The sequence below is a fragment of the Thalassophryne amazonica genome, chromosome 1 (assembly GCF_902500255.1).
Source record: "Thalassophryne amazonica chromosome 1, fThaAma1.1, whole genome shotgun sequence".
In the NCBI taxonomy this organism is placed as follows: domain Eukaryota; kingdom Metazoa; phylum Chordata; class Actinopteri; order Batrachoidiformes; family Batrachoididae; genus Thalassophryne; species Thalassophryne amazonica.
The window spans coordinates 36,653,550-36,676,180 of record NC_047103.1 but is presented as its reverse complement, the minus strand read 5'-3'; the positions used below and the strand labels follow the sequence as shown (position 1 = coordinate 36,676,180).

The window sequence follows — 22,631 nt, the reverse complement described above, 5'->3', positions numbered from 1 at the left end:
ATTTTTATATACCAGACACAAGTCAGACAAAAAGAAGATTCATCTTCATTAAAGCTGTGTGGAGCCACTTACGCTAACTCTGAAGAGCTCCATGTGGGATCATAGAGGAGATCTTCAGTGCTGCATGGACAGAAAGAGAGAGAGAGAGAGAGAGAGAGAGAGAGAGAGAGAGAGAGAGATGCATTTCACACACTGAAAGCTTGTCAATGTGAATGGAAATATAATAACAGTAATTCTGTTGTTATTGTTACTAAGTGAAATAATTTACTGTCTGGACTGAAGTCTCTCAGTGAGAAAACACTTTTATATGTCGTGTGTCAGTCACAGGAAATAAAAATCACATTGTCCAGATGATCTGACTTATGGTGGTTGACCAGTACAAATAAAGTACAAACTATCTGCTGTTTGAACTGATTCTCAAACACGGTCTGATTGTTTGAGGGACGTTGGAATAACTAACGCTTGTGTTTGCTTGTGTGTTTGTGACTTACAACCATCCCGCTGACTCCATGTCCACAGTGTTGAGGGCGAGCTCGATGATTTCATCCTGTGGACACACACACACACACACACACAGAAAAGTTGATTCCACACTGTCACGGTGTCTTCGACCCACCAACTGTTCTTCACCTCTTTCAACAAGGTTCAGGGTCAGACTGTGACCTTTGATCCAATGACCAAAGTCATTGTGATGAATCTCACTTACCAGCGTTATTTCTTCATTCATTATCTCCATCCTGATTGGTTTGTGTGTCCTGAGAAAAGTAGAAGTCTGTTTAAACACCAAGCTGACTGTTCCATCACGCACAACAAAGTGTAAGAAGAGTTCATTTCAGTCACAATCTGTTCACCCTCGTTTGATAAAAACAACATTTAATGTCATCAGTTAGTGACAAATCTCCCTGAATTCACCTTAAATTATTGACATCATAAGGCTTATGAGTAAATTTATAATGATGTTCCAATTTAAATTTTACACTTAAATAGTTTAATGGCTGTGTAGTTATAATGGAATTTATGTCAGATTTTAAACTAAAGCTGCTTCAAAGTATTGAAATATTCAGTTAGTTCCTGAAAACACTGTTTTGGATGTCAGCAGTCAGATTTGGGATTTTGCTGAAGAGCTCTGGGTGAATAAATTAAAACTTCTACTCACTGTTTACACATGATATGTGCTGTTCACATATTATATTATTACACTGGAGGTGGAATCATGAATATAAGTTCAAATTTAAACGTATAGTTTTAAATAGGATGAAGTGTTTGAGAATTATAGGACTGTTTATTTGTTCTCTTTTGTTAAAAGGACCTAAAGTGTATCGATTCATGGTGCGCGTGTTATTCTATCGTGATGTCATTGACATGTAAATAGATATAAATAGTGACACTGTGGTCTGAACTTGACCCAAAAAGAAAAGATTATAACGTTTAGGCTCCGCCCAGTGGTTAAAGTATGTTACTGCACCATCTCCTCGTGCAGGGACATAATTTGTTTGGTTATTTATTTATTTATTTATTCATTTATCCAAATCTCCCTGATTAACTGCAGTAATTGTGGCTTCAAATCACGGTCCAAATGTCACATTTTAATAATAATAATAATAAAAACAACCAATCAAAAAGCAACCAAAAACTTACCAAACAACAATTAAATTAAAGCCTTTTTCGAATATTAATGTGCTGAATGTCTCCTGAAATCCGACGTGTGTTGATGTTGATGCTGTTAAAAACTAAACTCTCTGCAAAGTTGAAGCTCTGAAGTCACACTCGTCCTTTAAAACACAAAGACTTTACTTATTACTGACTTTTTGTTCTTTGTGACGTCACACAGACATAAACTAAGCATAAAGACTCTGTCTTTTGAGGTTACAAATGACGTCATTTGCCACTCATAAAGGCACGTGACTGCTGTTCACGTGACCTCTATTAATATCATACATATACTATAATTCTCTCCAATAATAATAATAATAGTGCAATATATGTCCACATAAATTCAATTATTTGTAAACATTTTGAACTGACTGAACTTGTGTGCACACATACACATATTGAACTGGATCACACTGTACACATTGTGTTGAATGTGCATCAACAACAGTCACATTCATCAATAAATTGTCTTGTAAGTAAGTCCCTTCGGCTGCTCCCTTGTTTGCACTCGGGGTCGCCACAGCAAATCCAAGGTGGATCTGCATGTTGATTTGGCACAGGTTTTACGCCGGATGCCCTTCCTGACGCAACTCCACATTACACGGAGAAATGTGGCAGGGGTGGGATTTGAACCCAGAACCTTCCGAACTGAAACCAAGCGCATTAACCACTTGGCCACCACAAATCATCTGTTTCTGTGTGAACAAAGGTCATAAAACGGTGATAAAAACACAATTAGTTAACGTTATATAGGTTAACAATGGTTTCCATGGTAACTTAAAAACAAATGCTTGTCAATTTGAGAGCTTGTAGGAAATCCGAAGGCTTCTTGCAAAATAAAAACGTTTTCAGGAGCTGCCATTGGTCAGCTCTGTGCATGACGTCATCGTCACCGTGAGTTTACAGGGCATCGTTTTAGAAATTTTAATATGGTGAAGTCTGAATACACGCACGAACGCACGCACGCACGCGCACACACGCACACACGCATTCAGTCCTTATATTTATGCAAACTGACCCTGTCCACGACATCAGCCTTCACACACACATGAAAGAGCTCAGAGGTTAAAAAGGCTTTTTGCTCATTTGTTTATTCATTTATTTCATTTTATTTTTCATATTCCAATTCATTCTTCACTCAAAGTTCTTGATTTTCTGTAGAAATGTCATCTGGATCCACCACTCTGCAGGTTCTTCTGACATCCTCAATGAGGTCCAGCAACGTACAGAAAACCACTTCTGGAATCTAAAAATAAGCAAATAAACAAGTAAATACATAAAAAATAACACATTTGCAGCAACCAACTGGTCATGTGGATGTTGAGCGTGCACTGCAGCGCCCTCAACCGCGTTCAATCACAATGCAGATTGCACAGGGTGGCTGGTGGGAGGCGCCCTGTCCCTGTGCAGTACGACTCGGACATCGAGTGCTCACTGTCAGACAGACTGGCAAAGGTTGCTAACAAGTGCATCTGATTAATAACAGCAGACACATTGTCCACACACTGCAATCAGTTGGAGTCAGTCTGTGACTCCTTGCAAACTACACACATATCAGCAAAGTGCAGATCAGCGCTAATATCATCATAACCTTCTAATACATATATGTGTAGCGGGATGAAAGTCCCGGGTCCCAATTGAAAAGACGTACCCGCTAGCTTGGCTAAAGGGTAATTCCCCTTTGGCTGACCTGGTCTTTTGTGCGAGCCGCGTGGGTTCGATCCCCACCGTCGTCCCGGCCACAAAGGTCCTGCTGCTTCATATCTCATGCACCTGACATTCAGCAAGGTTCCTCCAAAGAGGCTGAGTACAAAACACATGAACACTTTGAAGAGGTCACCAGAGAGTGCTGACACTCATAGTCAAAAGTGTTCACTCATTGTGGTCATGAATGTCATGGGTTTGCGTTATTTTAACTCATCTTTTACTGAGGCAGAATGATTCACATTTAGTTTTAAAAACCAAGAACTTACAAATTTTCGTTCATATTGAGCTTTCTGAAATCAACACACAAAGTTCTAAATTCATTCAGATAAAAAAAAAAAAATTAGTGGTGCTGAACATTACAAAATGTGCCAGGCGTCTCTCTGCATCAGTCATTTGAAAACATTCTTCATTTTCTTCCATGTTCTTGTCTATCTACTGTGGATAGATGACATCACACTGTTAGTGAGTCCCCCCCCAACACACACACACACACACACACACACACACACACACACACACACACACACACACACACACACACACACACACACACACACACACACACACACTAGTTCCATAAAGACTCAACAGAGGGACCGTGTTTGCCTAAAACAACCACACAAACCTCTAGTCAGTGCCAATATACGAGGTCTATTAGAAAAGTATCCGACCTTATTATTTTTTTCAAAAACCATATGGATTTATCATCAGTTATGGTCGCTCCCAGTTACTTGGATAACTGTGGTAATTCTAGAGCTAATACATGCCAACGAGCGCTGACCCCTCACGGGATGCGTGCATTTATTTGAATCACGTGTGATTACATCAGACATGCTTGTACCCTCGTGGGCATGCGAGAGTTTTTTCACGCCTGTCGGTTACGTCATTCGCCTGTGGGCAGTCTTTGAGTGAGGAGTCGCCCACCCTCTCGTCGATTTTTTCATTGTTTAGGAATGGCTCAGAGACTGCTGCTTTGTTTGATCAAATTTTTTTCAAAAACTGTAAAGCACAACTGAGTGGACACCATTCGATAAATTCAGCTGGTTTTCAGTAAAAATTTTAACGGCTGATGAGAGATTTTGGTCTGTAAGTGTCGCTTTAAGGACGGCCCACGGCGCCTGACGGCGATCTGCGCTTCGAGGCGGCGGCGTCTCGCTGTTTCAAGCTGAAAACGTCCACATTTCAGGCTCTGTTCACCCAGGTCGTCGTCAGAGAACAGAGAAGTTTCAGAAGAGGTCGGCATGAGGAGTTTATGCGGACATTCCACTGTTAAAGGAGATTTTGTAATGAAAGAACGTGCGGGCAGATTCGCATGTCGGGCCGGACCCGACCGCGGGGGGTCGCGACAGGAAAAACACCTCCATTGGAAACCTTAACGGACAAGTTGGAACATGCCCAGCTGTTAAACAATATCTCAGATACTCACTTGTTGAAAGCCATCAAAAGCTGCCTGAATTTTACAAATGGTTTTCAACACGGAGGTGTTTTTCCTGTCGCGGCGCAGACGGATTTGCGTCGTTGTCACGGAACCGACTCGGGGAATTTGCCCACACGTTCTTTCATTACAAAATCTCCTTTAACAGTGGAATGTCCGCATAAACTCCTCATGCCGACTTCTTCTGAAACTTCTCTGTTCTCTGACGACGTCCTGGGTGAACAGAGCCTTAAATTAGAATGTTTTCAGCTCGAAACAGCCAGACGGACGCCACCTCCGACTGCGCCGCGCCGATCCGCTTTGTGAGCTGTCCTTAAAGCGAAAGAAACTCCACAATCTCTCATCAGCCATTAAACTTTTCACCGAGAACCAGCTGAATTTCTCGAATAGTGTCCACTCGGATATCCTTCACCGGTCCTGAAAAAATTTTGATAAAGCAACGCGCGCCGTCTCCAGCAGCGTCTCAGACAAAGGATTTCAGCTGAGAGAGCTGGACCAGTGCTCACTCAAAGCCTGCCCACAGGCGGATGACGTCACCGACACGCGTGAAAAAACTCACATATGCGCATGAGGGTTCAAGCATGTCTGGTGTAATCGCACGTGATTCAAATCCATATAGTTTTTTTTCTTTATAAAACTGCAGTTAGTTTTCTAATAGACCTCGTATTGTGTGTAAACTGTATCTGATTCGCTCAAAGTTTGCCCTTTTTGTTGACGGTACAGGATCAGGTGATAACTCTGCCCTTTTGTTGACGTACATCTCTGGCAGCGGAGGACCAAAAATCTTCTTTTTTACATTCGTGTATATGGTGCTGCTCAAGTGGCAACCAAAAGGCAAGGGGATATACACCTAACTGTATGTCAATCAAGTATATATATTTTTGAATATACAAATAAAACTATGAATAAACTATGAAACTACTTGATTATTTTTGATAGCTAGGAAAAAATGGTTTTCATCGCACATCAAAAGTTTAAGAAATCTGATGAGACAAAAATATTGACTGATTTGATGACTGAAGCAATGTGGTGATAATGCTGGTGTATCTGAGGTCTTGTGCACTTATTTAGTCCCTTCCAGGTGTCTGACTCAAACAAACAAATAGAAAACCTCAGCTTTGCTAAAATTCTCCCATCTGACCTGGAACCAGTACGGACTAAAGTGAGAACTTGGAAATGAAAAGGCAACAAGAACGACCCCGTACTGTTACACTTCTTAAGGCGTGTTTGCAGGAAGAATTGAGCGATTGGGCAGCACGGTGGCTTGGTGGTAGGCACTGTTGCCTCACAGCAAGAAGGTCATGGGTTCGAATCCCACCTGTGACCTTTCTGTGTGGAGTTTGCATGTGGGTTTTCTCCTGGTGCTCTGGTTTTCTCCAAACATTTAAAGACATGCATGTTAGGTGAACTGAAAACTTTATAACTGCCCAGGTCTCACTTGAAAAGAGGTCTCGAGCTCAATGGGAATGACCTGGTTAAATGAATGGCCTGGTTAAATAAAGTTTAAATTAAAAGAAATTAAAGATTGTAATCCCATCTTCAGTTCTACCACATACTGCTTCTGGCTGTGCATTTAAAAACATGTCATTTCACTGATTAGCTCATCTACGTGCCTGAAGAGTTGAACAAAATCAATTCAGCTGGTTTATGGAGGAACATGTGGTTGCATTTGATTGACTGATGCCGGTGTCACGTGGTTGATTGTGAACACCTGTCACCTCTGATCAAAATAACACCTAAAATGCTTCATCGCCTGTACCCTCAATGCCAAAATGTCTTTTAAGTGTGAGAAGGAATGGTAATCAAAATGTGCCGATAAAAAAAAAAAATGCAAACTGGAACAGATGCGGAACTAATGCGAGAGAATATTTGTTCTCGGCCGGCGACAGTTCTCGAGCGGACGGCTCGCTAACGACAAGCTAATTTCTATTCAGTGTCAGGTCACAGCTTATTAGCATGAAAAATATGTTAGCCATCATCTCTAACGTGCTGTGTAGGATCACTGGAAAGAATGTGGTGAGCCATTAAGGGATGAATTCTTCTTTTGTTTGCTAACTAACCTGGTGGTGTTTGGGTGACTGATCTGGTTTGAGGTCAGTCCGCCGGTGTTGCTGTTAGCTGATAGCTGCAGCGGCTAGCTTTACTGTTAATGTGTTTTGGTCTTTTGGTGCTATGTTTATTTTCTGAAATTTACTAAAAGTGGGTGGTTGATGCTTTCCGTGTTTGTGTTGGTTTGTCTTCCACCAGCAGCTCATCAGCTTCACTGCTTCCATGTTTCCTGATAAGCTGACATACCAAAATATGAAACAGAGCCTACAATTACGGTACATTTCATTACATGTATGACAAAATGGACTTTTTATCTTAGATTACTCACATAATAAGATATGCTTAACACAGAATTGATGCCGCAATCCATCTCAGAAGCCAATACCAACATTTCATCTCACCCTGCTTTAAGCAGAGATAACCATTATTTATTTAATGAAATTAATGTTTATTTCATGATTTACACCATTTCATAACTATCATTCTTCATTTCGTATTTTAGTATAGCCATGGTAAAGTTGGTACTAAAGGATGCCTGGTTCTGTATCGACTCACAAGGTTGGTCATGAAAGTGTTGGTATTTATTATTTACATGCTACTTTTTAGAATGCTAAAGAGCAGCCAGCTTCAGTGTAAATGTTTAATTATTTAATACAGAAGTGTAGAAATTAAATTTTTAATCACCTCTCTTTGACAAGTGGTGGAAAGTCATAACACTTAGTTTCCCCCTTTGCAGCTTTGTTATAGGTGTTTTCAAAAACACATGCTGATTTATTTGGATTGTAAATGGTGTAGTGATGTAAACTTGATTAAAAACAAAAAGCCAAAAATAAACTAGATCAAAAGTGCTGAGAGAACACAGCGCTGTCAGATTCCCATATTTTAAAGGATCAAGAGAAAATGTTGTGTGGGCTTTTAAAAAGTCAAGTTCACAACCTAGTTGAATGCCTTTCCATTAAGGAGCCATTTTCCGGCATATTAGTATCATCAGGCCAGAAATTTGACCATGAATTCTGATAATTGGCTGATCTTTAAAAAGTAAAATCAATTCGCATCTTTCCATCCGTGGCCCAGTGTACCTACCAAGTCTGAGATTTGGATTAGGCGTTGTTAAGATGGTGTCTGAACATGCATTTAAACATGGTTCTGTAGAGACCAAAGCACCCTTAAGAGTAAAATACAACATACAAGCATCCCTGTTCATTTGTTGCTTTTCTCATACCTCTCCCCTTTTCCATTCGCCAGGGGGCCCAAACAGTGTCTGAGGTAAGCAGTTCAATGTTTTGATGGTGTGGTGCTTGTGTGTGCGTCAGGAAGGGCATCTGGTGTAAAACCTGTACTAAAACCAACATGTAGAGATCCACCTTGGCTCTGTTGTGGCAACCCCTTGTGAAAACAAGGGAGTGGGGGAGAAACAGATCTTGAGCCTTGTGGTCCTGTGTGTGTGTGTGTGTGTGTGTGTGTGTGTGTGTGTGTGTGTGTGTGTGTGTGTGTGTGTGTGTGTGTGTGTGTGTGTGTGTGTGGGGTGGGGGGGGGGGGGGGACTTCTATAGGCAGTTTGTGATATGCAACAACAGAACTTTAAAGCTGGTTTCAATATTTAGTGTTGCTCGGATGTATTTATTTATTTATATACCTCCAAATCACAACATAACACCCCCTGAGTAAGCACATTGGAAACAGTGGGCCAATGTCTTAAAAAAACAAAAACAAAAAAAAAAAACAACCACCATCTTGTTACATTGTTTGGCGCCTGTGCACTCGGTACTCCACAAGTCCCTCCTGTAGAACGCTATAGGGAGCAGTGCCTTTCAGTGGGGACATGCCTGGATCTATGGGTGATGCTGTGACAAGTGTTCTTAAATTGCTCACAGAAAGGTGGACAAAGTCCCTTAAATATGTCCCGGATGTGACAATCTGAACAGTGACAATATTTAATAGAGAACATTTCTGCTGTCAGCTGTAATCCTGTACCCATTGCATACATTTGTCATCATTCGGTATCACATCATTAAAAAAAAACTTGTGTGAAACTATATTTAATGTCTTGATTGAAATGTGCTTTGTACACATGATAGCTGTTTGGAAGGATATTCAGGAAAAACAGAAGACTTTTCAGTGTTCTGAGGCATCTTGCAGAACTCTAAAAAATGCAACATTCCATTCATAATTCACAATTTATTCAAGTCTGCTGCTCCAGTCATGATGAAAACAAAAAACTCTTCACCAATTCAATATTTTTTTTTTTGGGTATTTAGAATCAGAAAAGTTGCACTGTACACAGGTGAACTCGACCAGACTTTGGTCCTGCTGCTCGGAGTTCTCAGGGTCACTTGGCTTGTCCTTGTCTGTCCCTAGCAGCTCTCAGATAAGTTCTGAATTTATCTTAAACCAAAGTGTCCATATGAGAGGGCTGTCAGTCTTGGATCTGGAGGGCATTAAAGTTCGGATCAAGTCTTGTATTCTTGTCCAAACCTGACAGACATTTTAATGTGTCTGTCAAAACCTGTTATTTCCATCCGAATCAAATTCCCACGAACAGAAATAAAGCAATTAGATTCTGTATTTTCTCTTCCTTTTTTTTTTTCTCATTTAATAAAAGCAGACTTTTGCATCATGTGAAGCAGACCTGCCCACACAGAGTAAATAGTCTTTTGACCTGACCTGTTATTGCCTCCTTTCATCTGGATCCATCATCACAGACACACTGGTGTCCAAATAAGATGTCCTTGTTTTGGAAATGCTGTAATTCCTTATTGTGGAAACTGTTCGTGAAGAAATGCAGCGTTTTTGAAGAAGTCCCTCGGTGTAATATGGTGCTCCGGGTGTGTTTTCTGTCTTGTCGCTTTGTCACACCACCACCAAAAGAAGAAAAAAATATTTTAAAAATCTAAAAGGTGTGTTTTTTTTGTTTTTTTACATCACAGTGCTCATTTTATTCACAATCACTGTTCACAGCGATCTTCAACTGTCTGCGCCCGATTAAAAATAAATCTCATTAAGGATCCACAACAAAGTGTGTTTTTTTTGTTGTTTTTTTTAGTGGCTGAGCACTGTGCTGATGGGACCGGTCTGGCCCTACCAATCAAGTATCCATGGCCGACACGAAGAGCCAATTCTTGGACATGTTTTGGATGAATATGCATTTAATGCTTTGCCCCCCACGCTGGCAACAGAGTTGGGAGTTAATGCTTAGTCCCGCGACATTTACGCTCCGCTGCACATGCGCACTCAGCATGTAACAATGGTCTATTAATGTCCTTGTTGGAGCGTTTAGTTGAGCTGCTCAGGCCTCATTCCTGTGGGGTGCCTTTTGTTGAGTAATTAGAGGTAAGAACCTGTTGTTCATCCTGATAGAAGTCCAGTGCCCAGTAATTCTGCATTGTTTAAATTCCAAGTTGTGACAGCTTCACTGCCAGTGAAGTCGTGCTGACACTGTAAAAGTGCAGCTGAACTCCTGGGACAGCCGTGTGTGTTCCTGGACTCCAGATGTGCAATTTGAGATTCACAGACACGATGGCCTCAGTAGTGAAACTATTGTATCTGCATACTGGTGAGGGGCTGTTGTAATATTTGATGGAAACAAAACTGTTGAAGTAATTAACTAGTGTAGATTTATTGATCAGCAGGGGTGGAGTGAAGGTGGGAATTAAGTTAGGAATGAATTGGTTGCTTTGACATTCAAAATTGTGTACTATATTGGCAGTTTATCTCCATTAGTCATGTGCATATATATATATATATATATATATATATATATATATATATATATCCTAATAAATACGATACACCCAGAAAGTATTAACAGCGCTTCACTTTTATTCAGTTTGTTACAGCCTTATTCCACAATGGATGAAAATGTTTTTTTTTCTTAAAATTCTACACACAGTACCCCATAATAACAATGTGAAGTGCCTTTTTTCAGATTTTTGCAAATTTATTAAAAATAAATAATAATAAAAAAAAAAACTAAGGAATTACATTTACGTAAGTATTCAAAGCCTTTGCCATGAAGCTCAGAATTGATGCATCCTGTTTCCACTGATCATCCTTGAGATGTTTCTACAGGTTAATTGGACTCCATCTGGGGTAAATTCAGTTGACTGGACATGATTTGGAAAGGCACACACCTGTCTGCATATTAAGTCCCACAGTTGACAGTGCATGTCAGAGCACAAACCAAGCATGAAGTCGAAGGAATTGTTCGTAGTCCTTTGAGACAGGATTATCTTGAGACACAAATCTGGGGAAGGGTACAGAACAATTTCTGCTGATTTGACGGTCCCAATGAACACAGTGGCCTCCATCATCTGTAAATAGAAGTTAAGATCCACCAGGACTCTTCCTAGAGCTGTCCGCCCATCTCACCTGAGTGATTGAGGGTGAAAGGCCTTAGTCGGGGAGGTAACAAAGAACCCGATGGTCACCCTGTCAGAGCTCCACCATTCCTCTGTGGAGAGAAGAACCTTCCATAAAAGGACAACCATCTCTGCAGCAATCCACCAATTGGGCCTGTATGGTCGAGTGGCCAGATGGAAGCCACTCCTTAGTAAAAGGCTCATGGCAGCCCACCTGGAGTTTGCCAAAAGGCACCTGAAGGACTCTCAGACCATGAGAAACAAAATTCTCTGGGGTAATGAGATAAAGATTGAACTCTCTGGTGTGAATGCCAGTCATCGTGTTTGGAGGAAACCAGGCACCATCCCTACAATAAAGCATGGTGGTGACAGAATCATGATGTGGGGATGTTTTACAGGAACTGGGAGATTAGTCAGGATTGAGGGGAAGATGAATGCAGCAATGTACAGAGAAAACCTGCTCCAGATTGCTCTTGACCCCAGACTGGGGCAACGGTTCATCTTTAAGCAGGACAGTGACCCTAAGCACTTCTTCCTCTTTGTCTTTCGGCTGTTCCCGTTAGGAGTCGCCACAGCAGATCAGTCGTTTCCATCTCACCCTGTCCTCCATCTTCCTGACACACCAACCACCTGCATGTCCTCCTTCAACACACCCATAAACCTCCTCTTTGGCCTCCCTCTTCTCATCCTGCCTGGTGGCTTCATCCTCAGCATCCTTCTCCCTATATACCCTGGGTCCCTCCTCTGCACATGTCCAAGCCATCTCAATCACGCCTCTCTGACTTTGTCTCCAAACCGTCCCACCTGAGCTATCTCTCTATGTTCATTCCTAATCTTGTCCATTCTTGTTACTCCCAAAGAGAATCTCAACATCTTCAGCTCTGCCACCTCCAGCTCTGCCTCCTGTCTTTTTGTTAGTGCCACCGTCTCAGCCTTACAACATAGCTGGTCTCACTACTGTCTTGTAAACTTTCCCCTTCACTCTTGGTGATATTCTTCGGTCACAAATCACTCCTGCCACCTTTCTCCACCCACTCCACCCTGCCTTCACTCTTCTTCACCCCTTTACCACACTCTCCATTACTTTGAACAGTTGATCCCAAATATTTAAACTCATCTACTTTCACCACTTCTACTCCTTGTAACTGCACTATTCCACTGGGCTCTCTCCCATTCACACACACATGTACTCATTCTTGCTTCTACTGACTCTCATTCCCCTTCTTTCCAAAGCATATCTCCACCTCTCCAGACTAGACTCAACTTGCTTTCTACTCTCACTACAGATCACAATGTCATCTGCAAACATCATAGTCCATGGGGACTCCTGTCTCATCTCATCCGTCAACCTGTCCATAACCACTGCAAACAAGAAAGGACTCAGAGCTGATCCTTGGTGTAATCCCACCTCCACCTTGAATGAGTCTGTCATTCCGACTGCGCATCTCACCGCTCTCACACTATTCTTGTACATGTCCTGCACTACCCTAACGTACTTCTCTGCCACTCCAGACTTCCTCATACAATACCACAGCTCTTCTCTTGGCACCCTGTCATAAGCTTTTTCTAAGTCCACAAACACACAATATAGCTCCTTCTGACCTTCTCATTACTTCTTCATCAGCATTCTCAGAGCAAGCACTGCATCATAGTGTTCTTTCTCGGCATGAAACCATATTGCTGCTCACAGATCTTCACCTGTTTTCTAAGCCTAGCTTCTACTACTCTTTCCCATAACTTCATGCTGTGGCTGATCAACTTTATGCCTCTGTAGTTACTGCAGCTCTGTACATCACCCTACATAATAAACAGAAGTAAAATTACAATAATTGTATCATTACCCAAGATCCTGTGCAACTGACTCATTTGTCAGTCATGGATTCATTACTGATATTGATGTTAAATTAACCATAGTCCCCCCCGTAGAGCTTAATAAAGTTCTTTGTTAATGTATTTATGGGTGATTCTTAGACTACGGGCACTTATGTCCTTTGATCATATTGTATGAAAAACAGAAAAAAGGACATTTCACACTTTTATAGTTATCTTTACAATGAAAGTGTGTTAAGAAATTTGTTCTAGTAGTCTGACTTTTTCACCCTTTTTTTTTCAGCATCATTATATGGACAGTGGACTCATCTCTGTGCTTGTTCTGTTAGACCTCAGTGCTGCTTTTGATACTGTTGACCATAAAATTTTATTACAGAGATTAGAGCATGCCATAGGTATTAAAGGCACTGCGCTGCGGTGGTTTGAATCATATTTGTCTAATAGATTACAATTTGTTCATGTAAATGGGGAATCTTCTTCACAGACTAAAGTTAATTATGGAGTTCCACAAGGTTCTGTGCTAGGACCAATTTTATTCACTTTATACATGCTTCCCTTAGGCAGTATTATTAGACGGTATTGCTTAAATTTTCATTGTTACGCAGATGATACCCAGCTTTATCTATCCATGAAGCCAGAGGACACACACCAATTAGCTAAACTGCAGGATTGTCTTACAGACATAAAGACATGGATGACCTCTAATTTCCTGCTTTTAAACTCAGATAAAACTGAAGTTATTGTACTTGGCCCCACAAATCTTAGAAACATGGTGTCTAACCAGATCCTTACTCTGGATGGCATTACCCTGACCTCTAGTAATACTGTGAGAAATCTTGGAGTCATTTTTGATCAGGATATGTCATTCAAAGCGCATATTAAACAAATATGTAGGACTGCTTTTTTGCATTTACGCATTATCTCTAAAATCAGAAAGGTCTTGTCTCAGAGTGATGCTGAAAAACTAATTCATGCATTTATTTCCTCTAGGCTGGACTATTGTAATTCATTATTATCAGGTTGTCCTAAAAGTTCCCTAAAAAGCCTTCAGTTAATTCAAAATGCTGCAGCTAGAGTACTGATGGGGACTAGAAGGAGAGAGCATATCTCACCCATATTGGCCTCTCTTCATTGGCTTCCTGTTAATTCTAGAATAGAATTTAAAATTCTTCTTCTTACTTATAAGGTTTTGAATAATCAGGTCCCATCTTATCTTAGGGACCTCGTAGTACCATATCACCCCAATAGACTCTGAGTGCAGGCTTACTTGTAGTTCCTAGGGTTTGTAAGAGTAGAATGGGAGGCAGAGCCTTCAGCTTTCAGGCTCCTCTCCTGTGGAACCAGCTCCCAATTCAGATCAGGGAGACAGACACCCTCTCTACTTTTAAGATTAGGCTTAAAACTTTCCTTTTTGCTAAAGCTTATAGTTAGGGCTGGATCAGGTGACCCTGAACCATCCCTTAGTTATGCTGCTATAGACGTAGACTGCTGGGGGGTTCCCATGATGCACTGTTTCTTTCTCTTTTTGCTCTGTATGCACCACTCTGCATTTAATCATTAGTGATCGATCTCTGCTCCCCTCCACAGCATGTCTTTTTCCTGGTTCTCTCCCTCAGCCCCAACCAGTCCCAGCAGAAGACTGCCCCTCCCTGAGCTTGGTTCTGCTGGAGGTTTCTTCCTGTTAAAAGGGAGTTTTTCCTTCCCACTGTAGCCAAGTGCTTGCTCACAGGGGGTCGTTTTGACCGTTGGGGTTTTACATAATTATTGTATGGCCTTGCCTTACAATATAAAGCGCCTTGGGGCAACTGTTTGTTGTGATTTGGCGCTATATAAAAAAATTGACTGATTGATTGATTGATATGCAAATATTGCCGTTTTGTGCTTGTCCCACACCCAGACTTTTGATCTTCAATGATAAAAATGAATGGTAAAGAAAAGTTTTTTTTTTCTAATGTTTTAAAATATCTCTGAATAAAATATCAGTAAAATAATCAAAACATAATTGGGGTATTCAATGTCATACAACTATTGTGATTTTTTTTTTTTAAACAAAATGTAGTTGTCCCACACTACTGCCGTAATTTCCACCACAACGCTGTAATGTCCCTAAACAGTTTGTATGAAAGATTGTTTGGGTAGTTTCTATGGAGATAAACAGTGACATCAGAGCACATGTATATAGCGCCAAATCACAACAAACAGTTGCCCCAAGGCGCTTTATATTGTAAGGCAATGGTGTGGTGGAAATTACATTTACAAGGCCAATAGTGCCCGTAGTTAAAGAATCACCCTTATACTAAATGTGGTGCTAATAGTGAAATATCACTTCGGTATAGACACTATTATATAACAGCTGAACTGGGTCCTTGTGCTTTGTATGTCACGTGACATGGGTTATTTGTTACATGGGTGATTCTTTAACTACGGTTCTCATTGCTGATGGACGGCAATGAGAACGAGCTAATTCTGCTAACACACACACAAACAAATGCACTACGCTATAGGTACCTGGAGGCATGAAGAGCTGTTAACAGGATGAAGTTAGTATGAAAAGATGGATACATTTCTGACATGATTTTTTGCTGGAGTGAGGAAGTACACAAAGTCTTTTTTTGGTGGTGGTGGGGGGGAGGGGGTTACACAAAGTCAGTGCACGGTATCACAGAGTACATTGTCAGAATTATTTTTGGACTAATTTAACCTCTTAAACCCAAGTCCCCAAATTTGGGGACTTGCCCTGTTTTGGAACATTTGAACACTCATAACTAACCAATGCTGACACTAACTTGCACTTATTATACATCAACATGTCAAGCTAAGTCTCCTCTACAAAAGTATCCACTTCAGTCACATATCAACTAACCACAGCTGAAACGCCAAACAGATAAAGACATAAATTGGAATTCATTTTTTGGGAAAAAAGACCTCATTTACTCCTACCAAGTATTATTTACTTTCAATTTTTTTTGCATCCACAACATCCCCCAGGACCTGTCTTTTAGCTGATCCAAACTTTTGCATTTTTGACCTTGTACAAGCTGAGAAATAAATCATAATGTATGGGTATGTGATTTGGTGAAATAGGCTCTAGGTCTTAAGAGGTTAAAGTTCGTGTTGGATTGTTGACGTCAAATCAGCAGTAACGCACCAAAATGTAAGTCCCTTTTTTGTTTAGAAATTAGTGTAATATCAAATGACAAGGATCTATTTTAGCTGCTTTATAAAACAAATAATGAATGTATTTACATTCTTTCAATGGAACAAATATATAATTTGGTGAAAGTTGGAACATATCATTCAACCTGGCTTTGCCTCGTTGAATGGAACATTCCATCTTTCACCTCATGAAATATTCATATTCATTATTTGTATACCAGGCTGGTTCTGTTCTGTGTTTCCCCAGTAGTGCTTTGCTTATTTCATTCTGAAGAACCCAGCCAACATGTCTATTTTCCATTTAACTGAGCTGCTGCTGTTCTTGTTTACCTGTAGATGTTGTCACAATAGGTTCTTTATAGTTCCCATGGCTATGCTCTTGTCTGATTGGTTGGCTCCTGTGTTCCTCAGTTGCTGATTGACCTGTCGGCGTACGTCAATGTAACTACACCACCTGCAATCGCAACAGCACAGCAGCAACCACCTAAACCACCACCACCAGTCAATACTAGAGCATCTGCTGCACAGTGAGCAAGCAGACTGTCCCATGCCCAAACCCAACCTGCCCTCTGTCCAACACCTTTGTTTCTTTGTTTCTCACTTCGCCCCTGTACCTGCCAAGGGAATTTCCTCAGTTTTTTTTCCCTGGTTTATATTCACCCGAGAGCTGACGTCACGGCAGCTTGCCAGCTGATCGAGGATGTGAATAATAAACTAACTGCAATTTCCCCTGATGCTCCTAAATTTATTTTGGGGGATTTTAACCACTGCCGATTAGACAGAGTACTGAGGACATACGAGCAGTATGTTACTTGTTCAACAACTATGGGGAATTCTATTGTTGACCAGTGCTATGGCTCAGTAGCCAAAGCTTATAGGTCCATCAGTATGCCCCCTCTCGGAGCCTCATACCATAATAGTGTTCTTCTTTTGCCGACTTATAAGCCAGTCTGTAGACGTCGGGAGCGGACTATAAAGACTGTGAGGTGTTGGTCCGAAGACTGCATCGACAAACTGAAGGCTTGCTTCGAATGGACTGCGTGGGAGGTTTTCTATGATACATGCTCTGATCTGAATGAACTGACACAGACTGTTTCCTCTTATATATCCTTCTGTGTGGATATCAACATTCCTCAGAAGAATATTATTAGCTATGCCAATAATAAACCGTGGGTCACCAAAAATTTAAAGAGTGTTTTAAATAAGAAAAAAAATTTTTATATAGGAGATAATGTGGAAAAGAAAGAAATTAACAAGGAGGTTAGGAACGAAATCTGTAAAGCTAAAAGCTTACAAAGACAAGGTAGAACATATGTACAGTAGTGGTGATCTGCGGGCAGCCTGGATAGGCATTAAATCTATGGCTTCAGTTACTAATGTCCAACAGGATAATAATAGAGCGCCAATTAAAGTAGAGGGGAGCTACGATGAGGATCTGCCGAATGCATTTAACTGTTTCTATTCTAGGTTTGAGAACTATGAGGTTGCAGATAAACTCCCCCTTGAGAGCACTTCCTCTGCTACTGACGATGGTATAATCATTAGCGAGGATAGTGTGAAAAGACTTCTGGAGAAGGTTAATGTAAGGAAGTCTTGTGGTCCAGATGGAATTTGTGGACGTACACTGAGGTATTGTGGTGAGCAACTCAGTAGTGTCCTCCTCTATATCTTTCAGAGGTCACTTAGTTGCGGCCGAGTGCCAGATTTATGGAAATCATCACTTATAATTCCTGTCCCGAAAGTCATTTCCTAAACAGTTTAATGATTTTAGACCTGTGGCACTTACATCACTGTGTATGAAGGTCTTTGAGAAAATTATGAAGAATATGATAATGTCAAATATAAAAGGGCACTTTTTTTGATGAGAAGTTGATTCGACGTAAATACGGCAGACATTGTGAAGCGAGGGCAGCAGAGTGTACCTCCTTCGCAAATTGAAGTCCTTCTTTGTCAGTTCTGTTATTATGGGTCGTTTTTATCAGTCCTTTATTGAAAGTCTTTTATGTTTTTCTTTCATCTGCTGGTTTTCTAGCCTGGCACTGAAAGATAAAAGTAGCTTGCATAGTATCACAAAGACATGTTCAAAGATCATTGGAGTGGAAACCAGAGACCTAGCTAGTTTTTGTGAACAGCAAATGGTGAGGAAGGCAAATTGTATTTTGTCTTCTCCCGGACATGTGCTGGCAGGTGAATTTTCTTTGTTGCCTTCGGGCCGTCGTTATGTTTCACCTGTCTGCAGGATGAATCGGTTGTTAAAATCTTTTATTCCTTCTGCTATCTGTCTTTTAAATTCCTTGTAAGGTGTGGATGTATGGGTATGTGGATGTAGTATGTTGCACATTTTATGTGGATGTAGTATGTTTTTTGTGATGTGCCGGTATGCAGGCTGCTGAAATTAATTGCCCCTGGTGGGATGAATAAAGTTGTCTAAGTCTTTAAGGCTTTCAGAAAAAAAGACCTTTGTCTGTATTTACAAATTAGATAAATTGGAAATATGGTTTATTTTAAAATGAATACCCTTTGTCATTTTCCCAAAACATTTTAAACATTAATCAAGTCTTGGACACTGTCACAAAATTTAATGGAGCTGTAATTGTTGAAATGTTAATGAAATCCCCCCACCCACCTGGTTTGAAATTTTGCTGCATGGTACCCTTGTTGAAACCCCCAAAAATGTATTTCTGCTTTACTGAAAGTATGGTGGCAAGAAGTGAGCAAGAGATAAAAAAAAGAGGGGTTTCCTGCTGTTGTTGTTACTGTGATTGGAATACCAATCTCAATAACAACTTTTAAAAGGAAGTCTGCAGTTTACAGGCACACCTACAGATTCACCTATATTAAAAGTTTAATATCTTTTCAGGGATTTCAGAATGTGAAAATTTGATATATTCTGGGTTCATATAAACTAAAATGTATCAAGTACCTTTAATAATTATAACCTATAGCACAAAGAAAATATTAGAATATTTCATAAGATCTGCCCCCCCCCCCCCCCCCCCAAAAACGCATTTATATTACAGAAATGTCAAAATTCTGAAAAGTATGTTGATTTATTCACCCAATACTTGATTGGGGCCAGTGAAGCATGGAGGGCTGTAGCACTGCTGAAGTGTTATGGAAGCCCAGGTTGCTTTGATAGCATCTTTCAGCTAGTCTATATTGTTGGGTTTAGTGTCACTTTGATTCTCTTCTAGATTCTCTATGGAACCAGTAAAGTCCAGTAATACCATGGTCTGCTCAGCAAAGCAGTCAAAGTAGTTTTGGCACTGTGGGCAAGTGCCACATCCTGCTGGAAAAGGAAATGGCATCTCCGTAAAGCGAGTCAGCGGATGGAAGCACAAAGTTCTCTAAAATCTCCTGATAGACTGCTCTGTTGACTTTAGACTTGATAAAATGTGGTTGACCAACACCAGCAGAGACATGGTTCCCCAAATCATCACTGACAGAAAAATTTCACAGTGGATCTCAAGCAACTTTGATTCTGTGCCTCTCCACTCTTCCTCCAGATTCGGAGACTTTCCACATAAATTCAAAATTTAATTTCATCTAGAAACGCCACTTTGGACCACTGAGCAATGGTGCAGTTCTTCTCTTTAGCCTCGGTAAAATGCTTCTGATGTTGTCTCTGGTTCAGGGATTTCTTGATACTGGGAAAAAGACTTTTGTCATCCACTTCCTGGATGTGTCTGTGCAGGCACTGACTCCAGCCTCAGTCTGCTCATTGTGAAGCTTTCCCAAGTGCGTGAATCAACTTTGCTTGATAACCTACAACGCTGTGGTCATCCCTGTTGCTTGTAGCTCTTTGTCTATTACACATTTTTACAGTCACCTAGCCATGAATATGCTTTAATCAATCACTGAACAGCCAGCCCTTTCAGCAGTGATTGTGGCTTATCCTCCTTGTGGAGGGTGTCTGAGTGTCTACTGGATAATTGTCAAGTCAGCAGTTTTCCCCATGATTATAGTTGTCTATCACTACTGAACCAGAGTGGGAGATTTGTGGTATTTTGTACTCTATAAAGTGCAAATTTTTATTTATTTATATATATATATATATATATATATATATATATATATATATACTCAACAAAAATATAAACGCAACACTTTTGGTTTTGCTCCCATTTTGTATGAGATGAACTCAAAGATCTAAAACTTTTTCCACATACACAATATCACCATTTCCCTCAAATATTGTTCACAAACCAGTCGAAATCTGTGATAGTGAGCACTTCTCCTTTGCTGAGATAATCCATCCCACCTCACAGGTGTGCCATACCAAGATGCTGATTAGACACCATAATTAGTGCACAGGTATGCCTTAGACTGCCCACAATAAAAGGCCACTCTGAAAGGTGCAGTTTTGTTTTATTGGGGGGGGGGGATACCAGTCAGTATCTGGTGTGACCACCATTTGCCTCATGCAGTGCAACACATCTCCTTCGCATCATCCGTGAAGAGAACACCTCTCCAACGTGCCAAACGCCAGCGAATGTGAGCATTTGCCCACTCAAGTCAGTTACGACGACGAACTGGAGTCAGGTCGAGACCCCGATGAGGATGATGAGCATGCAGATGAGCTTCCCTGAGACGGTTTCTGACAGTTTGTGCAGAAATTCTTTGGTTATGCAAACTGATTGTTTCAGCAGCTGTCCGAGTGGCTGGTCTCAGACGATCTTGGAGGTGAACATGCTGGATGTGGAGGTCCTGGGCTGGTGTGGTTACACGTGGTCTGTGGTTGTGAGGCTGGTTGGATGTACTGCCAAATTCTCTGAAATGCCTTTGGAGATGGCTTATGGTAGAGAAATCAACATTCAATACACGAGCAACAGCTCTGGCTGACATTCCTGCTGTCAGCATGCCAATTGCACGCTCCCTCAAATCTTGCGACATCTGTGGCATTGTGCTGTGTGATAAAACTGCACCTTTCAGAGTGGCCTTTTATTGTGGGCAGTCTAAGGCACACCTGTGCACTAATCATGGTGTCTAATCAGCATCTTGATATGGCACACCTGTGAGGTGGGATGGATTATCTCAGCAAAGGAGAAGTGCTCACTATCACAGATTTCGACTGGTTTGTGAACAATATTTGAGGGAAATGGTGATATTGTGTATGTGGAAAAAGTTTTAGATCTTTGAGTTCATCTCATACAAAATGGGAGCAAAACCAAAAGTGTTGCGTTTATATTTTTGTTGAGTATATATATATACACACACACACACACACACACGAGGTCTGTTAGAAAACTACCCGACCTTTTAATTTTTTTAAAAAACTATATGGATTTGAATCATGTGCGCTTGCATCAGCCAAGCTTGAACCTTTGTGTGCATGCGTGAGTTTTTTCTCGCCTGTCGGTTGCGTCATTCGCCTGTGGGCAGGCTTTGAGTGAGCACTGGTCCAGCCCCCTCGTCGGATTTTCATTGTCAGGGAAATGGCTGAGCGATTGGAGCAGCGCTGAATCAAATTTTTCCAGAAACTGTGAGAGACAGCCAGGTGGAAACCATTCGGAAGATTCAGACGGCTTTCGGTGAGGATACTCTCGGCGTCACACAGATTAAGGAGCATTACAACCTGATTAAAGACGACCCACAGCGGCGGAGGGCGCTCCGAGCGGCCATCGACAGGCTGAAACAACCAGATCATTTCCAAAGTGAAGGCTGTATTGATCCGGGACATCGTCTGACTACCAGAGAAATTGCAGAAGAGGTGTGCATCAGCACTTTTGCGGCACATTCCACTGTTACAGGAGATTTTGTAATGAAAGACGTGCGGAGGAATTCGCGCATCGGCACGGAGCCGCAATGGCGTACAACAAAAAGCACGTCCGTGTTGGAAACCATTCGGAAGATTCAGACGGCTTTCGGTGGCTTTTTAGTCGAGTGAGTATCCGAGAAATTGTGTAACAGCTGGGCATGTCACAACTTGTCCTGTGAGACTTCCAACACAGACATGCTTTTTGTTGTGCGCCATTGTGGCTCCGTGCCGACGCGCGGATTCCTCCGCACGTCTTTCATTACAAAATCTCCTGTAACAGTGGAATGTGCAGCAAAAGTGCTGATGTACACCTCTTCTGCAATTTCTCTGGTAGTCAGATGACGTCCCGGATCAACACAGCGTTCACTTTGGAAATGATCTGGTCGTTTCAGCCTGTCGATGGCCGCTCAGAGCGCGGCGCGCCCTCCGCCACTGTGGGCCGTCTTTAATCCGGTTGTAGTGCTCCTTAATCTGTGTGACGCTGAGAGTATCCTCACCGAAAGCCGTCTGAATCTTCCGAATGGTTTCCACCTGGCTGTCTCTCTCAGTTTCTGGAAAAATTTGATTCAACGCTGCTCCAATCGCTCAGCCATGTCCCTGACAATGAAAATCCGACGAGGGGGGTGGACCAGTGCTCACTCAAAGCCTGCCCACAGGCGAATGACGCAACCGACAGGCGTGATAAA

At 41.3% G+C, this 22,631-nt stretch overlaps 1 protein-coding gene across 3 annotated transcripts in view; it reads left to right on the top strand.

Annotated features, from left to right (window-relative positions):
* Window positions 1-6,675: 6,675 nt before the first annotated feature.
* Window positions 6,676-22,631, top strand: part of LOC117508330 (pyruvate dehydrogenase E1 component subunit alpha, mitochondrial-like) — a 41,133-nt gene continuing 25,177 nt past the window's right edge. The window contains exons 1-3 of one of the 3 annotated variants that reach the window (XM_034168070.1): window positions 6,697-6,811; window positions 8,090-8,110; window positions 16,599-16,688. In XM_034168070.1, the coding sequence (XP_034023961.1) occupies window positions 6,752-6,811; window positions 8,090-8,110; window positions 16,599-16,688 (171 nt within the window). In that variant the 5' untranslated portion in view covers window positions 6,697-6,751. Of the gene's footprint in view, window positions 6,812-8,089; window positions 8,111-16,598; window positions 16,689-22,631 lie in introns of all 3 variants that reach the window. The other 2 variants (XM_034168080.1, XM_034168083.1) reach the window with 2 other exon arrangements.